This window comes from Spinacia oleracea, chromosome 1 (genome assembly GCF_020520425.1).
Source record: "Spinacia oleracea cultivar Varoflay chromosome 1, BTI_SOV_V1, whole genome shotgun sequence".
NCBI lineage: Eukaryota > Viridiplantae > Streptophyta > Magnoliopsida > Caryophyllales > Amaranthaceae > Spinacia > Spinacia oleracea.
This window is the reverse complement of record NC_079487.1, coordinates 104,926,692-104,949,133: the sequence shown is the minus strand read 5'-3', so window position 1 is coordinate 104,949,133 and position 22,442 is coordinate 104,926,692. Positions and strand designations below refer to the sequence as shown.

Sequence of the window (22,442 nt, the reverse complement as noted above, 5' to 3'; positions counted from 1 at the left end):
AAGGCAGCAGCCCTGCCTTGTGTCGTGTGCCACGAGCAATGAACGAATGGGCATGGGCGAGGGGCGAGCCAAGGCAGTCGCGTGTGGGCAGCAAGCGAGCTGCGCCACAACGCGCGCTGCCTCGCACAAGTGCGCGCAGCCTCGCGCGCAGCGAGCGCAAGCTCGCGTGCCACGAGCGCTGCGCCCAGCACTACTCGCGCGCACAGCGCGCGATGTCGCCCGCACAGCGCGCGATGTCGCGCCCCAGCGAGCGATGGCTCGCGCGCACAGCGAGCGAGCCAGCGCGCCCAGCGAGCGATGTCGCGCGCCCAGCGAGCGATCTCGCGCGCGCGCACTGCGAGCGATAGCTCGCGTGCGATGGGGCGCTGTGCGGAGGCTTGCGGTAGGACAGCAGCAGCTATGCGACGAGCGCATGGGCTGCGCGCACATGGCCAGCAATGGCTGTGTGCGTACGGCCCATGGGCGTGCAACGCGTAGGGTGTTTGCGTTACGATTAGATCGTTTTGAATGTTTAATTTGAAAATTTCAGTTCACGTAATTTTAATTAATTTTAAAATTAATAATTTGAATTAATTTCTTGGATTTTAATTTTGAATATTATAATTATAATAAATGGAATTTATTCTAATTATTTTACTAAAATTAAAATCATGAATTAATTTAAATGCGACTGAAATTAAATTAAATTTTGGATTCAATTATAAATTTATATGAGCTTTAAATTTTAATTAAATTTGTATGTTTCCGGTTAGACTAGAAATACAATTTTATGTTTAAAATTAGTAAAGCATATGAATTTATTGGTTTAAGTGGGAGCGCTTTTTAGTCATAAACTCTTGATTAGGTCTACAAATCCTTAAGGTTAAAACAACTTGATTAGAATTAATAAGGACTGAATAATTGGTAGATTATTGGTGCCCTTGATTAATTACTGCAAATGTTTACGTGATGCATAATGTGTTTTACTAACCAGCTATGTGGGCCATTCATGATAATGAATGGGTGAATGGTATATATTGTATATGTACTGTTTTGCAGGTTATGAAGTGACTAGTATGGCCCAAATAGGATAGAAAATATGGTCTGCGTACCATTAATTTGAATGTAATTGGTCTAAAGTACCAAAGTTATTTTTCAATTCAAATATGGTCTGCGAACCATCAAATAGTTGTAATTAGTTATAGCTTATCCTATTTGAAGAAAATGGTGCCTCCCACGGAGATTTTCAAGACGGACTTTGAAGTCAAAGCTTCAAGATGAAGTCGGGCCATACTAGATCACAAATATCTTATGCATGTTTTAAGTTATTTATTGTTTTAAATATGTCTTAAAATGCATGAGATCAAAAGCTTGATTATGTTGCATGATTAAGGATTTTAGTTCACTTAAAATCTAACCAACATAGTAAGAGCCTTAAGTTCCAAACTTAAAAATTGAGTTAAAAGGTGTCATGCCAAAATATACACTTGCTTGGATATCCTTTACATCAATCTAGTAATAGTTTTCGCTCAGCGAGGTGTTACTTATTGGTCCTAAAGGGGCAAGGTACACAAATAATTGTGAATACATGTTAGTTTTGGTGAAACTCAACGATATAAGTAAGGAGTCCTTTTATGTCGTGGCAAATTCGATAGGTTTACCTAATAAGTTCTTAGACGTACCTATCAACCAAGAATAGTTTCTAGACTATTAGCAAAAGGCTTTTGCTTACCTAAGATGTTCTAGGATTAAGTCGACAAACTGTGCTTAGTTCTTCAATGATTTTAGGATCTTGGAATCATTTTATTCACACCTGCCGGAACACATAACTTGAATAAAATGCTTAATAAACATTGAATTATGCATGTATGCTAGAATTTAAAGTTTATTAAGAGAAACTGTGAATGGTTATTTATTTGTTTATTCTTTTCAATTGTAGTTTTTAATATGGCAAACAACAATTCATTCAACATTCGATCAATTCTCGAAAAGGAGAAGTTGAACGGGAAAAACTTCCTTGACTGGCAAAGGAACTTGCAAATAGTTCTTATGCAGGAAGAAAAGGAGTATGTCCTAGATGAGGCGATGCCCGAAGCTCCAGGCGACGGGGTCACTCAGGCAGCCCTCAATCGTTGGATTGATGCCAACAAGGATGTGAAATGTCTAATGCTCGCCACCATGAGTGCGGATCTGCAGAAAACGTTCATCAACTCAGATGCTTTCACAATCATCAGTGAGTTGAAGAACATGTTCCAAGATCTGGCTCGAGTCGAAAGATTCGAGACTCATAGGCAAATTCTTGAGACCAAGCTTAAGAAAGGCGAGCCCGTAAGTCCACATGTTCTCAAAATGATTGGACTCATTGAGAATATGAGTCGGCTGGATCAGCAATTTTCTCAGGAAATGGCTATAGACACCATCCTCCATTCTCTTCATAGCGGGTATGATCAGTTCAAACTGAACTACAGTATGAATAGTCTGGACAAAACGCTCACTGAGCTTCACGGTATGCTGAAGACCGCTGAAAAGACGCTCAAAAGTGATAAGCAGGATGTGCTTATGGTGCGTGGGGGCAAGTTCAAGAAATCTGGAAAGAAGAGGAATGCTAAGAAAGGTGGCAACAAGGCCAGCCCAACTAAGCAAACTGGCGCCAAATCTGCAAAGAGAAAGGTCAGTCAACCCACTTCTGAATCCGAATGCTTCTACTGCAAGAAGAAGGGGCATTGGAAGAGAGATTGCTTGAAGCTAAAGGAAGATCAGAAGAACGGAACAGTCGTTCCATCTTCAGGTATTTTCGTTATAGACTGTATACTTGCTAATTCAACTTCTTGGGTATTAGATACAGGTTGTGGCTCACACTTATGTTCCAATCCACAGGGACTAAGAAGAAGTAGAAAGTTAAGCAAGGGTGAAGTCGACCTACGAGTGGGAAATGAAGCACGGATTGCTGCATTAGCTGTAGGAACTTACTATTTGTCGTTGCCCTCCGGGCTAGTTTTGGAACTGGAAGAATGTTTCCATGTTCCAAGTCTTACTAAAAACATCATTTCAGTTTCTTGCTTAGATGCTAAGGGATTTTCCTTTATAATAAAAGACAATAGTTGTTCGTTTTATTTTAAAGAGATGTTTTATGGATCTGCTAGATTAGTCAATGGACTTTATTTATTAGATCACGACAAACAAGTATATAACATAAATACCAAAAAGGCCAAAAAGGATGATTCAGATCTCACCTATCTGTGGCATTGTCGATTAGGCCATATAAACTTGAAACGCTTAGAAAGACTTCAAAGGGAAGGAATTCTAGAACCATTTGACTTAGAGGATTATGGTAAATGCGAATCATGTTTACTTGGCAAAATGACAAAGCGACCTTTCTCTAAAGTTGGAGAAAGAGCAAATGAACTATTGGGTTTAATCCATACAGATGTATGTGGACCAATGAGTACAAATGCTAGAGGTGGTTTCAGCTACTTTATCACTTTCACTGATGACTTCAGTAGGTATGGTTATGTCTACCTAATGAAGCATAAGTCTGAATCCTTTGACAAATTCAAGGAATTTCAGAGTGAAGTAGAGAATCAATTAGGCAAGAAGATCAAGGCACTGCGGTCTGATAGAGGCGGTGAATATCTGAGCTATGAATTTGATGACCATCTGAAAGAATGTGGAATTCTATCAGAATTGACTCCTCCTGGAACACCACAATGGAACGGTGTGTCAGAACGGAGGAACAGAACCTTGCTAGACATGGTCAGGTCAATGATGGGTCAGGCCGAACTTCCATTAGAATTTTGGGGACATGCACTAAATACAGCTGCACTCACTATAAATAGAGCTCCGTCTAAAGCTGTCGAAAAGACTCCATACGAATTATGGTTTGGAAAGCCTCCAAATGTGTCTTTTCTTAAGATTTGGGGATGTGAAGTATACGTCAAACGATTAATTTCAGACAAACTTCATCCAAAATCTGACAAATGTATCCTTGTGGGCTATCCAAAGGAAACAAAGGGGTATTACTTCTACAATACATCTGAGAACAAAGTGTTTGTTGCTCGAGATGGTGTCTTTTTGGAGAAGGATCATATTTCCAAAATGACAAGTGGGAGAAAAGTAGACCTCGAAGAAATTCGAGTCGAACAACAAACTCTAGAGAATGCTCAAGATGACATTCAGGATGAAACTCAGAGATCTTTAGAAGAATCTGGTGAGAATCATGGTCAATCTAGAAATGTTACCCCGCGTAGATCGCAAAGATATAGATCTCAACCGGAAAGGTACTTAGGTATTTTGACAAACGAGAGCTATGACGTTCTATTACTTGAAAGTGATGAACCTGCGACTTACAAGCAAGCTATGACGAGCCCTAGCTCCAAGCAATGGCAAGAAGCCATGCAATCTGAATTAGACTCCATGTCTGAAAACCAAGTATGGGATTTGGTCGATTTGCCAGATGGCTACCAAGCCATTGGAAGCAAATGGGTTTTCAAACTGAAAAAGGACAAGGATGGGAAACTTGAAGTTTTCAAAGCTAGATTGGTTGCAAAAGGTTACAGGCAAGTCCACGGTGTGGATTACGATGAAACCTTTTCACCAGTTGCAATGCTAAAGTCTATTCGAATAATGTTAGCAATCGCTGCATATTACGATTACGAAATATGGCAGATGGATGTCAAAACTGCTTTCTTAAACGGCTTTAACAGAAACTGTGTTTATGACACAGCCTGAAGGTTTTGAGGATCCAAAGAATGCTAAAAAGGTATGCAAGCTAAAGAAGTCAATCTACGGATTGAAGCAGGCATCCAGGAGCTGGAATATACGTTTTGATGAAGCAGTCAGTGACTTTGGTTTCATCAAGAACGCGGACGAATCTTGTGTATACAAGAAGGTCAGTGGGAGCAAAATTGCTTTCCTAGTATTATATGTCGACGACATATTGCTTATCGGAAATGACATTCCTATGTTGAACTCTGTCAAGATTTGGCTTGGGAAATGTTTTTCGATGAAGGATCTAGGAGAAGCACAGTACATATTGGGCATCAAGATTTACAGAGATAGATCTAAAAAGATGATTGGACTTAGTCAAAGCACTTATATCAATAAGGTGCTTGATAGGTTCAAGATGGCGGACTCCAAGCGAGGCTACCTACCCATGTCTCATGGAATGACTCTAAGCAAGACTCAGTGCCCAAAAACACTTGATGAGCGTAGACGAATGAATGGGATTCCATATGCATCATTGATTGGTTCAATAATGTATGCTATGATATGTACACGCCCGGATGTTGCGTACGCACTCAGTGCTACGAGCAGATACCAGTCAGACCCAGGAGAGGCGCATTGGACTGCTGCCAAGAACATTCTGAAGTACCTGAAAAGGCACAAAGATGACTTCCTGGTCTATGGTGGAGATGATGAATTAATTGTTAAAGGCTATACGGACGCAAGTTTCCAAACCGACAAAGATGATTTCAGATCACAGTCTGGGTTTGTCTTCTGCCTCAACAGAGGAGCAGTAAGCTGGAAAAGTGCTAAGCAAAGCACCATTGCGGATTCTACAACTGAAGCGGAGTACATTGCTGCACATGAAGCAGCAAAGGAAGCTATATGGCTAAGGAAGTTCATAGGAGAACTTGGTGTAGTCCCCTCCATTAAAGGACCAATAGCCCTGTATTGTGATAATAACGGAGCTATTGCACAGGCAAAAGAGCCTAGACACCACCAGAGAGTCAAGCATGTACTTCGTAGATTTCACCTTCTACGAGAGCTCGTTGAAAGAAAAGAAGTCGAGATAAGCAAAATTGGAACTGATGACAACATATCAGATCCATTAACTAAACCTCTGCCGCAAGCGAAGCACAACTCGCACACTGCAGCTATGGGAATCAAGCATATTGGAGAATGGCTTTGATGTCTCTGTTTAATGTTTTAAAGTTTTAGAGTTTAAATCTTTGTAAAACATTATTGGTTAATCATTCACAATAAATGAAAGGAATTCATTTTTTCCATTTAATTTGTGGTTTATTAAATGATGAGTCCCTTCAACTTGACGATATATTCAAGATAGACTGTCAGGACCAGTCCTGTGACTAAGAAATGTCTATCAAGTGAACTTGAATGTCAAAGGTTGAAAATGGTCCCTAATCGGAGTTTTCTATAAAATTGGACGCATAGAAAACGTTAGACGATTAGAATGCAAGATGACTAGTAGTTCTGTTTCTTGAACTATGTGGACATGGCAATGTCATAATCATTTGCATAGATACTTACTTTGGGAAGACTAGTATCGGACAAGACCTATGAAACTTTACTGTAAGAGATGAAAGTCTGTCATAAGTAAATTTCATTAAGTTATTAGACACTAAATCCTCAATACCTGAGTGATTTGAGATTACTTGTTTGAGAACTGGTTGCTTTGACGTTGACCAACCGTCGCACCGTAAAAGGAGGCTATAAAGGCAACGCTCAGGTAATCACCTATCAAACGAAGTCTAATCTCAAGATCGCAAGATTGGGATTGTCCTCCCATAAATCGGGAAGAGATGCTTAAAAGTTGTACAAGGCCACTCGGAGAGCTAGAAACTGTGAAATGCATGGCCGTGCTCGGATGAATCATAGGCTATGATTATCTGTTTATTTGATCAGTTGAACTCTGAAACCGAGGAACACCTCTGGACATAATAAGGATGACAACTCTTACCTTATGTTCAAGAGCAAGCATCGAGCGACAAAGGAATTAGGAAATGCACACTTGTCCCTAAGGACAAGTGGGAGACTGAAGGAAATAATGCCCTTGGTCCAAGTATGCATTCTATGTTAAGTCTAATAAATGCGGTTCAGTATTAATTAACAAGTTAATAATTCAGTGAGATCAAGTGAGCTGAATGCCTAGCTAGAGGCCGCTTCAGTTCAAGTGGAATTAATGATATTAATCCACAGCTTACTCTTGACTGAACCCGTAGGGTCACACAAATAGTACGTAAACGGATCAAGTATTTAATGGCATTAAATACTCCATCTATGAATATTCGGAACCGACGGATCTTGGTTTCAGTGGGAGCTAAGATCGTCACAGGCAAGAAATGAATACTCCGGAAACGATGATATTGCCGGAAACGGAAATATGGATCGTGTCGGAAATATGAATATTATCCAAGTCGTAGATGTTGCCGGAAACGGAAACATGGTACGTATCGGAAAATATTATTGGAAATGGAAATATTACCAGAATCGGAAATATTGCCGGAAACGGAAATATTGTCAGAATCGGAAATATTACCGGAATCGGAAAATAATTCCGGAAACGGAAATATTAAATATTTGTTTGAAACGGAAATTAATTCCGGAATCGGAAATATTAAATATTGTTTGTAATCGGAAATAGATTCCGGAAATGGAAATTTAATCGGAAGCGTATCGTACGAATTAGCATCGGACGAGGCTTGCCGGACGAAGGCCCAGCACGAAGCCGGGGCCATCGCCCAGCAAGCATGCGCGCCACAAGCCCAGCCAAGGCAGCGCCCAGGCCTACCGCAAGGCAGGCCCAGCGCGCGCCAAGGGCCACGGATGCGTGGGCCGTGCTGCGTGGGCTGCTGCTCGCACGCGCATGGGCAGCCCTTGTGGCTGCCGTGTGTGTGTGAGTTTGTGCTCATGCGTGATTCCTGAATCTACAAGAGTCAGTGTATGATTAAATTTCTATTCCTAATTGGATAAATTAATTAAATAGAATTCATGTAGGATTCTAATTTCAATTAATTCGTATCCTACTAGGATTACGATTCCTTTTCCATAACTCTATAAATAAAGGCCTAGGGGTCATAATTTATACATAAGTTTCAAAGTATTCAAAAGTGAGTTTTTTGAGAGAAAATTAAAACACATCTTGCTCATAAAGTGCCGAAATTTTCTAGTACCTTAAGGGCGATTCTAGTTGGTCAATCTTAAGGCGGATCCGGACGTGCTGTGGACTATCTACGGAGGGACGACACTTGGAGTCCTAAAAGACTTGTTCTTGTTCGGTTCGGGCGCAGCTAGGGAGGGCACGCAACAAAGAGTATGCATCTAAATTATGCTATATGATTATGTGTAAATAATATGTTGTCCTGGGTTAATGGTTGTTTCCGCATGATCTATGTAATGTCATATGTATCATAACCTAACACTCTCTTCATTATCTTACTATCCCTCTCTCTCTCTCTTCATTTTCTTGCTCTGTTTTTCACTCTCTCCTCCTAAAGATCTCCCTGTTCTTTCATACCGGGAGTGAGATCGCCGCCGCCACCACAACCAAACCTCCGCCGCCGCCACCACCCTCCGTTAAAGTTATAGAATACGGAAATATGGCTTTAGATGGTGAAATTCGACCATAAAAACTCTAGATCTAGAGTTTTTATGGTCGAATTTGACCTCTAAATCCTTAAAATCGTGAGTGATAGTAAGGATCAAGTGTTATTAATTATTATTTTGTATTTTTTCGTTGAATTTTCTGGGTTTATTTTGCTAGATTTTTTGGTTGATTGCTGTCGAATTTTTGGTGGTTTTTGTCGAATTTTTGGTGGTTTTTGTCGAATTTTCTGGGTGGTTTTTGTCGAATTTTTCAGTTGATTTTCGTCGATTTTTGGCTGAATTACTGGGTTGATTTTTGGGTTAAATTTGGTCGAATTTGGTGGTTGATTTTGGGTTGAATTTGTGAGTATTTATGGGTTGAAATTGTTCGCATTTCTGGGTTGGATTTGGGTTGAATTTTGCTCGATTTTTGGTTGAATTTATTCGATTTTCTGGGTTGAATTTGTTCAAATTGGGTTGAATTTGTTGTTCGGTTTTCTGGGTTAAATTTGCTCGATTTTCTGGGTTTAATTTGGGTTAAACTTGTTCGTATTTCTGGGTTTAATTTGGGTTGAATTCTGGGTTTATTTTTTAAAATTATTTATTCGATTTTCTGGGTTTGATTTTGGTTGAATTTGGGTTGAATTCTCGGTTGATTTTGGTTGAATTTGGGTTGATTGCTGTTGAATTTTTTGGGGGTTTTTGGTTGGATTTTCTTGATCTTTTTGTTAATTTTTCTGGTACGAATTTTCTGCAATTTTGTGGTTCGATTTTTCTGGTTCGAATTTAATCCTTTTTTGTTTGTTATTAATAATAAAATTTCTCCCATTTATCTTATTTATTTAATATTTTCTCTCTCCTTACCTTATTTTAAATATATAATCTCTTACACCCAATCATTATTCTTACACCCAATCATTACTCATATCCCAATACAAACCAAGATTCAGTTTTCTTAAACCACACCCAACATTCTTTAGGGGAAGAACAAAAAGGAATGGAGGGAGTACAACAATATCAAGAAAAGCCCACCCAATAACAAAGTAAAAAATAATCAGTGACATAAAAAAATGAAACGAAACTCATGCATCGCACAAAGCGTCACCTTATCACAAAAGTAAAAAATAATTAATAACATAAAAAATAAAATGAAACCCGGATAACAAAAGTATAAAATTAATTAATACGTCACTGCATTTTATCACAAACTACAAATTAATTAATTACGTCACTGGATTTCATCCAAAAGGGTGCGTCACCCTAAAGTCAGATGAGCTAGGTAGTCCGCCTAATTTTCTTTCTTTTTTTATTGTTTTTATTTTATAGATGATGGGTGGAAGAAATCGATGCAAGAAGAAATTTGTGCTTTGAATTGAAGGATAATGGGGCTTGGACTTTAGAGGAACTTCCTCTAGGAAAACGTACCCTTGGAAGTCGATGGATCTACAAGACTGAAATTTTCTCAAATAGTGACATTGAACGCCTCAGATTGATTGATTTGAGAAATCATAAAAAAGAATGGCATTGGCTATAACAAGACTTTTGCTGCAGTTGCAAAGATGATCACTGTTCGAACTTCGGGCTTTGTTTCAGACATATGATGTTAAAGTTGTTAATTTGAAGTAGTTTAGTATGACTGGGCAAAAATAGTAGTTCGACGTTCCAGTAATACGCACTGTAAAATAATCATCTTATGTAGTTTAATAGTTTATTATTAGAACAATTACAATGGTTATTAAGGATTTGTTTGCAATTTGCAAAAGTTTCTAACATACTTAACCATTAGATGTTTTTAATAAATTAGCATGGGAAGAAATTGTCAATTGGGATGCAAGTTATAATTAAAATAAAGTTAAAATTAAATGGTTAATTAAAAAGTGGATCTAGTTAAATAGTAAGTTAGTTTGGTAATTAGAGCAACTCCAATGGTAAGCTACAAGATGTTGTGGCTAACTTTGCCACATCAAATTTCTAACTGCAATTGATTAAAACTAAAAATTATCACATTGGTGGGCTACAATACTTTGTAGCTCCCTACAATATTTAATTTAAATAATTTTTTTGTTTGAGCTATATTTTTTTGAGCTATGTAGCCCAAAATAGCTACAAGGTTTTAACAGCTGCTTATATCATTGTTGTACCAATGGTGGACTACCTGCTCACATGCTCATTTTTTTTGTGAGCGGGTCCATTTTATAACCATTAAAGTTGCTCTTAATTTACCGATATCAATTTATTTAGAAAATAAATTAGCTTAAAAATCTTAAATTACTCTACCAAAAGGTCTTGCGCGCACTAGGTGTACAATAAATTTATTGTACACCAAAATAACTTTTACCCAATTTTTTGTAACTTTAACCTAATTTTGATTAACTTTTATATTAGTAATAAAAAATTTGATAGATAAACATTTTAAAGGGTTAAATGATTAATTTTATACATTATTTGTCATTTTAAAGAAATAAGTTTTACTAAAATGAAAAAATTTAACACTAAAAAATACATAACTTTTACATATATAAGCTTAACTTTTAAGCATTTTGAGTTAACTTTTACTTTGGTGTACAATATTTATTGTACACCCATTATAAATAAGAATTTGTGTTACTCTAACAATTAGCTTGCTATTACGGTTGCTAGAAATAAGGTTGTAAGTTAAAACAACCGTAATTAAGAAAATAAAATTAATGATATTTAAAGTTATTCTGCATTATGCCCCTTTTCCTTTTGTTATAACACGGTGTTAACTGCTAAGTGCTAACCGCAGAAACAACGTTCAATGGTCGAAGGAAGTGGAATGGACTCTTCAACACCAGCAACCGGTGGCCGCCCAAATCCACTACTATCAGTCTCCACGTTTATGCACCGCCTCGGCGCTGAACTCACCACCCGCCTTGACGAAAGCCGCCGACTCGCCGGAAATTTCATCTCCACTCTATCTCCAGCGTCACCTCGTGGCCGCACTACCACTCCTGTTTCTCTCTCCTTGCCTTTCGCCTCCGTTGGACAGGCTAAGCCGTTGCAAGACGTCGCTTTGAGCACCGACCATGTGGCGAAAAGCCTCGTCGGCACCTCCGTTTTTACAGTTAGCAATACGAACAATGAATTTGTGTTGATTTCCGACCCTAATAATGGCGCTAAGTCTATTGGTTTGCTTTGCTTTCGCAAAGAGGATGCCGAGGCTTTTCTTGCTCAGGTTTTGCTTCGCTGTTTCTCTCTCCTTCGTTGAATTTCAGAATTATCAGTTGAATTTGGGAATTGAATTTGCTTTTTTTGGCACTGAAATTTCAGGTTCAGTTGAGGAGGAGGGAGCTGCGGAGTCAGGCTAAGATTGTTCCAATTAGCCTAGACCAGGTGACTAGTGCTAATTACTTCGTATTTGGCACTAACTCCGTCCGGAATTAATTTCACGTTACCAGTTAAACTTACATTATAAGTCATTATTAATTCCGGACCTAGGGAATTATGCATAGTTTTGGCTTACAAGATACAGTCTGCTAAAATAAAAAGTAGTGAACACAATCAATTTTAGTTGGTTGTGTTCCTTTCATTGAGATAGTGAAATTTGTGAATATGACTGTGATTGTTTGATGGTCTTGTTTTGATTGAGTGTTTAGAGAGATAGTTTCCATGGTAAAAGGGAGTTGTTGGTGGGTTTGATAGGGTGATATGGAGACGGCTGTAGATATGTTTGTTATGTGACCGATGAGATGCCATAACAGTGCATAACTGTTGCACTGTTGGCAATGGTAAGAAAGAGAAAATAAAACATCGAACGTTGTTACCGCTAATTGTTTGCTTGTAGCCTGACCCAATGAAAGACTTACGAATGTCGGGTCTTTTATGCTTTATATAAAGATACTCAGTACTCATCCACCACAGCAGGATCCTCACTTGGTGTTGTTTACAACCCTAGAAATTTGTGAAGTGCTGTTGTTGGGATAGGGAAATGATTCAGATAGATGATATTTAAGTGGTTAGTTCTATAATTATTTTCTGTTTTGACGACGCTTGAGATTTTTTGGCGACTTTGCTGGTATACTAAATTAGGGTTTTGACTTTTAAATTGTCGGAAATAACGTGTTAAAACAAATTGTAGCACTAACCACTTAAATTGCCCCTGTTGTATATTGTCAGTGTCCAAAATTATCCTTTGCCTTTCATATTTTAGTTGGTCACCAATGTGTGAATTTCCACCTGTATAAGAGGCATTGGGCAGTGTTTTAATGGTTAATAATTCATGATGAATTGCATAAAACAGATGGGTGAAAATCAAATCTAAAGGTGTCGTTGCAAGTTAGCATATGTAACTATGTAAGAGGTGGTTACAGACATTTTTCTTGTAGTCTGCGAAAGTTTAGTTTGTGTGTCTCTTGATTAGTTGATTGCACATTATTGTTCATCTTTCCTCCCTTATTCTGTTCCTCCTTTTCCTTTCCTCCTTTTCCTCTCAGGAGTCTCGGGTCCTGCACCCCCCTTCTCTTTTACTTCATGTTTTTTCCTTTATGATTTCTTCCAAACAGTGAACATTTGTGCATACATGTTAAACTTTCTTTTCCTTTATAATTTAAACAGTAAACACTTGTGCAGGTGTACATGTTAAAGGTTGAAGGAATTGCATTCCGATTCTTGCCTGATCCGGTCCAAATAAAGAACGCACTAGATGTAAGCTTTCTGTTTAAGCGATTTGTTTGTTGAAGTTGGTTGTTAACTATTTAACTGAATCTGATCCATATGGAGGGTCTTAAGCTCTTAACAGTTTTGTAAAAGGACTTAATGGCCCTAAGTGTTTCCCTAATTTGAACTCTCTTCTTTCCGGATAAACTAGAGTCTAAATGTGTTTAAAACTGCAGAACTTAAAAGTTAGTATTAACATTACCTTCGCTGGGTAAGAATAAATCTAATGGTCTTACTTTCAGGTATTTGATATAAGTTACCAATATTTTGAGCATGCCTGGATTGTACGTACTGTATTAAAGGGGTAAATAAAAACAGCCTAAAGAAATGAAGGTTGTTGCATGGTGGAATGGAAGAAACTAGCTGGTGAGCATCTGAAGAAGGGGGAGGGATGAAGGAATATTTACCCTTTTTTTGGGGGTAACAGTTACGCACCATTCCCCTAGGGAAACTATTACCTAAAATGGGGGTAACGATTCCCTCATCCCTTCCTCCTTTCTCACATCCACCACTACATTTTCTCCTCTATCACATGCTCCACTCACCTTCTTTCTCCTATTACCTCTTCAATGCATTATTCCCAAATTTTAATCCAAGTGTGTCCTCAAATTATCAAAAAGGGAACTAGGCTTAGCTTCACTCACTAAGTCAAGGGCTCTTGAAGGTTTTAGCTTCACTCTCTGACTTCCAAAAGAAAACAGACGAAATTTTTTCCAATGGCAAATTGAAAATTAGGTACTAATTGTTAGGCTATATTTGAAATAAGATAAGAACAAACCCCTCTTCTAAATTGATAAATTTCCTCGTAAATTAGCTGCTGTCCTCTCCCATTTTTCAAGATTAGGAAAATTAGGTGTTTCAAGTTCTCCATTATCTTCGAAATATGTTTGCAATTATTGCACTTTCTGTTATACTGAACTTTTTGATATGCCCTTCCATATTCATGTTGGTATCGGACGCATCGTGTTGGTTCTTAGGTAAAGTCCTTCAGATATACTTCCTCCGTCCCTTTTTATTCTTTACGTTTGATATCATGCATGCGATTTAACAACTATTTAATATTCATACAAATTCCTCCTTTTTTTTTATCAAACAATGCAAATTACGTTTATTGATAGTATTTTCACTTTTATCCAAAACTAGCTCTTGAGCCCGTTCAAAGAACAGGAAATTAGTGGTTCTTTAAGCGTCTTTTAAAGTTCTAATTTTTTTGAGGCCCTAGGACTTGTGATTTTAGCGGTAATATATGTATGGTTTAAATAAATGTGAATTTTGAAAGTTGAAAGAATATATATATACATTAAATTAAATGGTGAATTAATATTGGGTGTTAAAGAGGGAGATGAAATGGATGGGGTTGAATGTATAATGAATTAATTTTGAATTGACGTTGAAGGATGAAGATGGAGTGGAAGAGGCGTTAGAGGTGTAAAATATAGGAAACAACAAAATGAACAATTGAAAAAAAAATTGATGGAGGAAAAGAAGGGATGATATGTGTCATTTAATCGTCTATGGTTTTTCTCTTTATAGACTAGGTATAGATATAACATTGGGAAGTGTGAGAGATTTAATGTTTCAATGGGAAAATGTGAAAGGTTTAGTATCCCAATGATTTTAATTAATTAAAATAATCAAGTGCACGTTTTTTGACAGAGTATTAAGGACATTAATGATACAATATAAAAGGAAAGATTCTAAATGTAAAGATTAAAATGGGACACTAGAAATGGAAAGCATAAAGAATAAAAAGGGACGGAGGGAGTAATAGATAAAACAAGGTGTGAAAACAATAGACATATTCGTGTCTGATACACTCTAACAAAATCCCCCCTTGGTGGTTATGGTTCTTAACAATAGTGGACACTTGCTGTGTTTCCATGGATCTTTATTCTTTAACATCAGATTTGGATATTTAAAGTTTTGGGTGTTAAGCCTTTGAGAACGTAATTGCTCTTCAAATGCATCCCATGTTAGCACACTAATGTATAGGAAGTACGGCATATAAAAGGCTAGGGTATACAAAGGCTGCAAATTATGATATCTTTATCTGCCTGTCATAGGAATACTATATAAATATGTTTTTCTGAGTGAGCTATATAAATATCTGATCCTACTTTATTCACAATAGCTTACTTTTTTTGCTGCAGTTGAAAGCATCGGAGACTAAAAGTGGGTTTGACGGTGTTCCTGTGTTTCAGGTGTGCTAAATTTCTCTATGTTTCTACCAATTCGTGGTTACCAGCTAAGATTCATTCATGCCTGATCATAAGTTTAATTTGCACATTCTTTCAGTTGCCCTTGTAGGTTGTATAATTCCCGTTTATAAAATTGCATAGGCAGTTGTACTGAATTCCCGTTCGTCCTTTTCTCTAATCATGTATGTTTCGTTTAGGCCACTCTCTCTAATAGGAGTCACAATTTTATTGATGTTTGTTATTTAGACTCTGATCATGCGTATATAAAACTGCGTAGGTAGTTGTAGAAGCAATCAAAAGAGTGATGGTACTGTCTCGATTTCATGCTGTCTTAACTGTGTCTATACCATATAGTATGTTTTTCTTACAGAACTAAAGTTGCTTTCAAATAGTCAAATAAGGATGTTTAAAGTTTAGGAAACGACTATTGTTTTAGTTTAAGAATCAAAATAGTACTTAGCATGGTTGCACAAGACTGGGGAAAGACCGAAAGACTCGGTTAAGCTTGCTAACCTGATGGCCCTGGTTACCTGGAATTTCTATTTAGTGTTTATCCTATTTTACTCATTTAAGTTCTGGCTACGTGTTTGAACATAGATCTCAAACTTCAGTTGGTTTTGTGGCATGTTAGGATTTTATATGGAAAACCTTGTTGTCGAGGCACCATTCTCATAGAATATTTGTTATTTTTGGTGTTTGGTTTAACATAGGTTTGGGGGCATGACACTTAAACATTAAGTCCTCAAAAACCTCTCTTAAAGGTGGTTGTTTTAGTGTAGTTATTGGTGTTAATCTTCAGTTATTTTTATTTTCTAGTCTTGAAGCAGCTAGTTCTTCATCCAGCTGGTTGAAACAGCCCGTTCAGTCTTACTTTTGCGACCTTCTAATGCAAAGATTTCTCTATTCTCTACAACTAGGAAAGATTTTAATAATTTGTAGACATGGTTGAGATCTTTTCTTTATAAGCGCCAAACTGTATCAGACTTTCCTTTTAGTTGCCAGTTGCCACCTCTGTTACCACTTACCACCTTTTGCAACTGTTGGATATGCCTTTAATATGTCTGTCTCTTCGAGTGACCCAGCACAGGGGTTTTGCTCCCCAGTGAGTTGGGGGTCCAGGAGGAGAAGCGCCCCGGTTTTGGGAAACTTGCGGTGCGCATTTTATTGGGCTACAGTTTTTTGTTTAGGATTGTTTGTCTGGCCTATCAAGTTTCTGTCTGAGAGTAATATAAACTCCCTAGTTCTTCAAGTGGCCCAATTCTGTGATCAGTTTCCTCAAGGTTAATAAAGCTTCCTCTCCTCTGCATCTGGACGTAGCTAACACATATTAGTGAACCACATACATTTGTGTTGTTGTTTGTTGTTTGTTGTTTTAACTTATCTTTCTCGCACCCGTTATAATATAAACCTTTTGGGGAATGAAATTGGCTATTGATGGCAAGACGCAAGAGATTATATTTGGTCACTCCTGTTCTCTTCTGCATATCTCAACCAGGTTCAACCCTCGTCGTGACTTCAGTCCCAAGATTCTCAACCAGATTCAACCCTCGTGACTTCAATCCCAAGATTCTTAAGATTGATGACATGTAATTAAAATAAGTGTTGCAAGATGTAATTGTTTCGTTCTTCTATTAGCATTTCTGATTCCACTTGTTATAGTAGCATTTTTTGTATGGTAATCTAAGAGTCTTATTGTGTTTGGTTTCCTTAGTCAGCAATATGTGAATATTATTGCTCAAGAATCACGATTAGTTCTCTCTCTTAATACTTCTCTTGAAACCTAGATTTATTACTTATTCATATGTGCATGTGAATTGATTTTCCCTCATTTTTAACTTTTTTTTTTTAAATATTGTTGACCGATGCAGTCAGATCTTCTGGTTGTGAAGAAGAAAAATAAGCGGTACTGCCCTATTTATTTTCGAAAGGTCAGTTGTTCATTAGTTTTAATGGTATGCTCATCAATGAGAATTGCCTCAACGCTGATGTTAATGCTTCTTTGCTGCAGGAAGATATAGAGAAAGAACTGTCTCAGAGGGCATCGCGAGGGCGGGGACCTTCTCAGAACATAGTGGTATATTTTAAACCGGTCTCCATTTTATGTATGAAACAATTAGAAATGCTGATTTTGGTATAGTTTTGTTTGTACAAAATCAAGAGTTGGCTCTCACCCAAAACACATGAAAAAAAAGTCCCTTTTTCTTGTAAATCAAGGGTTTTCATATGCTTCTGTCTATGTTAGTTAAGGAACGATAAACTATATGTATTCCCTCTCCCCCCGCCTAGCAAGTAAAATTCACATGTTTCCAAGAGGGAGTTTGGAGACAGATTTGCCAGTTCTGGTCTGCTTTTAAGACTCGAGTGGACTTGATGTTCAAGTGCCAGAAATTTAAATTGCACGGCCATGAAGCCTGCTCACATATAAAATTTTATACTTCTGGAGCATCTTCCATTGTTTTTTATTCTTAGCTTCCCAGCCTCTGGTGTCTCCAGCTTCAACTTCGTAGTTATGCTTCTTAGAAATCCATGTTCTTTTCTTGCCTTTGTAATTAGATGTTGCTGCAGCCTGAGTTGTTTGTCCCTCTTTTGTACCCATTCATTTTGGTGGGGAGAGTGGTGAAGAAAAAACAATCAGAAGAGCAACAGAGGTCACTGTCCTATGTGTTAATCTGGATGTCCTGTGACTCCTATCTTGTAATTCTCCTTGCATGAAAAAATGACGAGCAAGGATATTGTTTTCTTTTTGCTACATTAAAGAGCATGTTTTCTCTGTATTAATCTCTCCTCCTCTTCAGTCCTGGAGCTACATGCAAGATATAGCAGTACCTGGCTTGATAGAGACCTTCCTGTACTGTTAATTTTTTAAAATAAATGTTGGTTCTTGCTGCTGTTCGGAAATGAAAAGCCCCCTTCATAATTTCATATAATCATACACCATTCCAAACCTTAAATGAGTAAATTTTGTGTACGCACGTGTATAAGAAGCAGGAATTATGGCTGAAAGTCCTTGCTGTTCATTCTAAGTTAGTTTTCTTGTGAATCAAAACTCCCAAGACTGATTTTTTACTTTCATCCTTTTTTTGAATTGACAATTTGATCTGACTTGACATGAGTGGAGTCATCTGTGGCTTCTGCCATCCGTTAAAACTTCCATTTGAAGTTTTGAACTATATCTTGCCTTGCCCTAATTTTTTTGTCTTATTTACACAATCCATGGATTTTCCAACTTGAGAATATAAGATGCAGATTTCACAGGAAGAAGAGAGAATAAATGTTTGTTCATTTTGCTGCTGCTGTCAGTAGGATACTTTTATCAGTTTATCTGATTTCTCCACAGATTCTTTGAAACATGATGTTTCAGTAATGCAGAATGATCAATAGGTTCTTTTGGCTCTTTATAAATTACCTTTGTATAGCGTTCAGCCGTTCACTCTGTTTCACGTTCTGTGTGTTCCTTTGCGAATAAGTTGTAGTCCATGACTCTATATCAATGTTTTAATTAACCTGATTGCTCTGTTTTGTTGCGGGTGTCAACAGGTTGGGAGTTTGGAAGACGTTTTGAAGAAAATGGAGGTAAAATATTGTGTTTTACCAGTTTGTGGCTATTCTTCTCCTGTTTTTTCTTTCTTTGAAGTAATTCTTTTTCATATCTATATGATTTCTTAGTCCCAACAAAATAGCGGTGGGGGAAATTCCCTTCACATGTTAATTAATTTGTCTCTAGTTTATGTTCTCCTTAGTTATGTTTGTGGATGTTGGTCACAGATAAACGAGAAGAATTCTGGCTGGGGCGATTTTATTTTTATTCCACCTGGTAAAAGCCATCTACAACATATTCAAGAGGTGGCAAAATAGCTTGATGGTGTGCATTTCTTCTGCCTGTAATTCTTGATTGAGAAGCAGAGAACGTACTGTGCAGCATTGAAGAATGAAGACTCGAGGTCTCTTCTTCATCTCTTTAAAGTTTAAACCCCACCCTAAAAAAAAACACCATTTTCTTTTCGGTTTCTGCTTTGAATGCTATTGTTCTATCAAGTTTGCAAGCTGCGATTTAAAAGAATGATATCAGTTTTCATGAAGCAGGTTTATCAAATGGCAGAAAATGGTGTCTGCATTTATCGCGGAGGATTTACACTTTATCTGCAATAGTTTAGTCATAGTTGTCATCCCATTCTTAAGTAAGGTAGATTTTGTTGATGGAAGAGAGTGGTGCACGTTTGACTGAATTAGATGGGTCTTCTTTGCTTGTTATTAACCTATATGTGCTTACATTCGGGCACTTGTTCATCATAATGATGTTTAATTTTCGTGTTAGTGTGCACTTCAGAATTTCATACAGTGTGCACTTAGCTGCTCGTTTCTGCACTTTTACTTTGAAGATTCTACACTGGCATTTGATTGTGTATCATGCTTGATCAAATCTTGGTTTGTTTGACAAAACGCACAGATATGCGATTATTCTTCTAATCTTGTACTACCTCTGTTCCTGGAAATTCTTTACACCTTGGAATATGTGCCCGAAGTATGAAAATTGACCGTAAATTCTCAATGTTATAAACGTCAAAACGTTATTATGTAAAATCTTGTTAGATTGGTATCGTTATGAATTTTCAGAATATCAATTTTTTATACGAGTAATTTTTTCACATATTTAATTGGATATATAAGTTGTTAAATATTATATTGGAGTCCGTGCAAATAATAAGCTTAAAGAACATCAAGGAACATAGATAGTACTTTGTACGGATTAATTGTTAATTGCATCCGGCACGAGGGCCCCTTACCCTCCTCATATAGAGTACTACTAGATTTTGGCCCGTGTGATGTACGAAATTCTATTAAATTGTTAAGTTAAAATAAAAATCTTATATATATACCAACTGTTATATTTTATATATTAGATTAGGTTAGATTTTTTATTTTAGATTATTTTTTAATTATTAGATTGTTTGATTTTAGATTAAGTTGTATGTGCGTAATATTAGTAATTAATTAATAAAAATATATACATTGGACTTTATTATTTATCTATGTGGCATTCGACTTTTTAAATTTAAAAGTAATTTTGAAATCTTATTTTTCATTGGCGGAAACCATTAGATTTCCTACGTGACGCTCTAATAATTTAGCAAATATGTCTTCTTCATATATATATAAATGTAGATGTATATATATTAGATTTGAGTGTCACTTCCGTAAAGTTAAATGCATAGATGGACAAGGTTTAGATAAAGTGGCAGGAATCTCCCCTTCATGTTTCCTATTCGCATCGATACTTCCATATAAATAACGGATGAAAATTAAGAGCGAGTTGAAGTTGTAGAACACAAGATAACCAAGGTAGTACTCTGTACAATATAATTATCACTTTCTGCATCATTATTTTTTGTTAGCAACTTTGATCAATATATACATTTCTTTTCAATAATGATCGAAGTAGCTAACTAGTGTTTATATTTTGGAATCTTTTTCCAAAACTACAAAATTAATTAGCACCAAAGCTAATTAACCAATCAATAAATAAATAAATAATATGTACGGAGTTTTTTTAAGACAACAACTATAGATATTAGGGAAACAATTTTTGGCATTTTTACTGTGAGATTGCAGTTTTGTGTGTCGGTTTTTAGACACTAGCTAGGTTGTAGCAATCATGTGGTTCTTTCCAATCATGCTTTGGGTTACTACTTTTGTCGAGAATTTGGACTCCAAATCATTGGTGTTATCATTTAGAAAACGGGTCACAAGTTTAAGTGACGGGTGGGTTACCGTTTTCATCCAAGCATCATCAGCAGCTTCTTTGTTACGCATTTTAAACACCTCAGTTGCATCAACACGGTTTATATTCCATCCTTTTACGTGCTTCAATCGCTTGATTTTTTCCAATTGTTTGTTTGCTAAAATACATGTGTTCTCCTTTATATCATTTACGGCACGACGGAGTTGGTCGGCCCGACCCGATTCATCTACACAATGTTCAATTCGAAAGTACGTGTCTAATTCGGGCACCCCAATGGCTCGTCTTATTCCCGTTGTATAATCCGTGTTATGCGGGTCAAATGCTTCTCGGACCTCGTCTACTAGACCTAATTCAACCATTTTATCGACCCGGTATGACACGAAACTATGTAGGACCGAAGGACATACGTCCACCCAAAGGAAACAACAGTCATACTTGGATTTGAACCCGTATTCCGGGTCCGATACCAAAGCCTCAATGTATGTGTTGGACCCGCCAACGATGATTGGGAGCTTGTCTTTTAGGAGAATAGATTCCACTGCATGTGTGGCCATGAGGCAGAAGTCCTTAGCTGTGTAATCAACATTTTGATCCACAATGCCTAGCAAGTGGTGTGGAATCCCACATTGCTCTTCTTTTGTCACCTTATTGGTTACAATATTCAGTCCCTTGTGAATTTGAATCTTATCTGAATTTATTATTTCTGCCGAAAAAGACGTGGCTAGGTCGATAGAGAGACGGGACTTCCCGGTGCCGGTTGCCCCCATAATGAAGACCACCTTTTCCCTTTGATGCATATTTAGTAATGGTTGAGCTAATTTCCACATTTGCATGGGAAGTGACCTTATAGTTTCCAACCTGTTCCAACAAGTAATTACATCAATACAAGTTGTATGTGTATCAATAATACGTACATATATTCATTATTTGAGAGAATTTCGATTCAACACCGAAATAACCCATCTATTAAGCGTGAGTACATTATAAGCCTGAACGCGGGTTTACATGAAGTAGAAAGAAATATTTTGACACACATTAAAAAATAATGTAAAAGAAGAGAGGGGGAAATTGAATTTGCATGCATGATATATGCATGAGTGTAATAAGTACAAACCTTTAAGTTTATTGGAGGAATTGAAGTCACACAAATGGAGTGGGATTATAATTAAACGAGAACCAAACGCAAAAAATAGATGGAGTATAAGATTACTGTGTACGTTTTATGAGTTAATGATAGATAGAAAGATATTTGGTGAATATATATATATATATATATATATAGAGAGAGATGGCGGTGTTATTAAAACACGTACAGCTATGTAGCACAAGTGACGGTGTCTATTATTGGAATTTAACATCTATATCACTATTATTGGATGTTTACTTTTAATCATGCATGTATCATGTATGCATCATGGATTGCTGGGTCCCTTTGACTTTTTTTGGAGTCAACCCCGACTTGTCTATACATTTTTGTTAGTACAATACTTTATCTGAATTTTTGGAAATATACTTCATCTGTT

The 22,442-nt window shown here is 37.2% G+C and overlaps 2 protein-coding genes across 4 annotated transcripts; one reads left to right on the top strand and one right to left on the bottom strand.

Moving 5' to 3' along the window:
• The first annotated feature begins 11,027 nt into the window (after window positions 1-11,027).
• Window positions 11,028-19,493, top strand: LOC110805085 (protein TIC 22, chloroplastic). Of its 3 annotated transcripts, none has more exons than XR_002537902.2 (9): window positions 11,028-11,500; window positions 11,596-11,658; window positions 12,895-12,969; window positions 15,132-15,182; window positions 17,048-17,107; window positions 17,188-17,253; window positions 18,717-18,752; window positions 18,945-19,120; window positions 19,263-19,493. XR_002537902.2 is itself a non-coding variant. In XM_022010690.2 (8 exons), exons 1-8 carry the CDS (start codon window positions 11,084-11,086, stop codon window positions 19,032-19,034), a joined length of 858 nt encoding a protein of 285 aa, XP_021866382.1. In that variant the 5' UTR covers window positions 11,028-11,083; the 3' UTR covers window positions 19,035-19,493. The 3 variants fall into 3 exon arrangements, 1 of the variants encoding a protein (XP_021866382.1); XR_002537903.2 differs by having other exon boundaries at window positions 19,249-19,493; XM_022010690.2 differs by having other exon boundaries at window positions 18,945-19,493.
• Window positions 19,494-20,511: 1,018 nt separating this feature from the next.
• On the bottom strand, window positions 20,512-22,151 carry LOC110805102 (adenylate isopentenyltransferase 3, chloroplastic). Its single transcript, XM_022010716.2, has 2 exons — window positions 22,034-22,151; window positions 20,512-21,777 (listed from the first exon to the last, which is right to left on the bottom strand). Exon 2 carries the CDS (start codon window positions 21,750-21,752, stop codon window positions 20,817-20,819), a length of 936 nt encoding a protein of 311 aa, XP_021866408.2. The 5' UTR covers window positions 21,753-21,777; window positions 22,034-22,151; the 3' UTR covers window positions 20,512-20,816.
• Window positions 22,152-22,442: the final 291 nt, after the last annotated feature.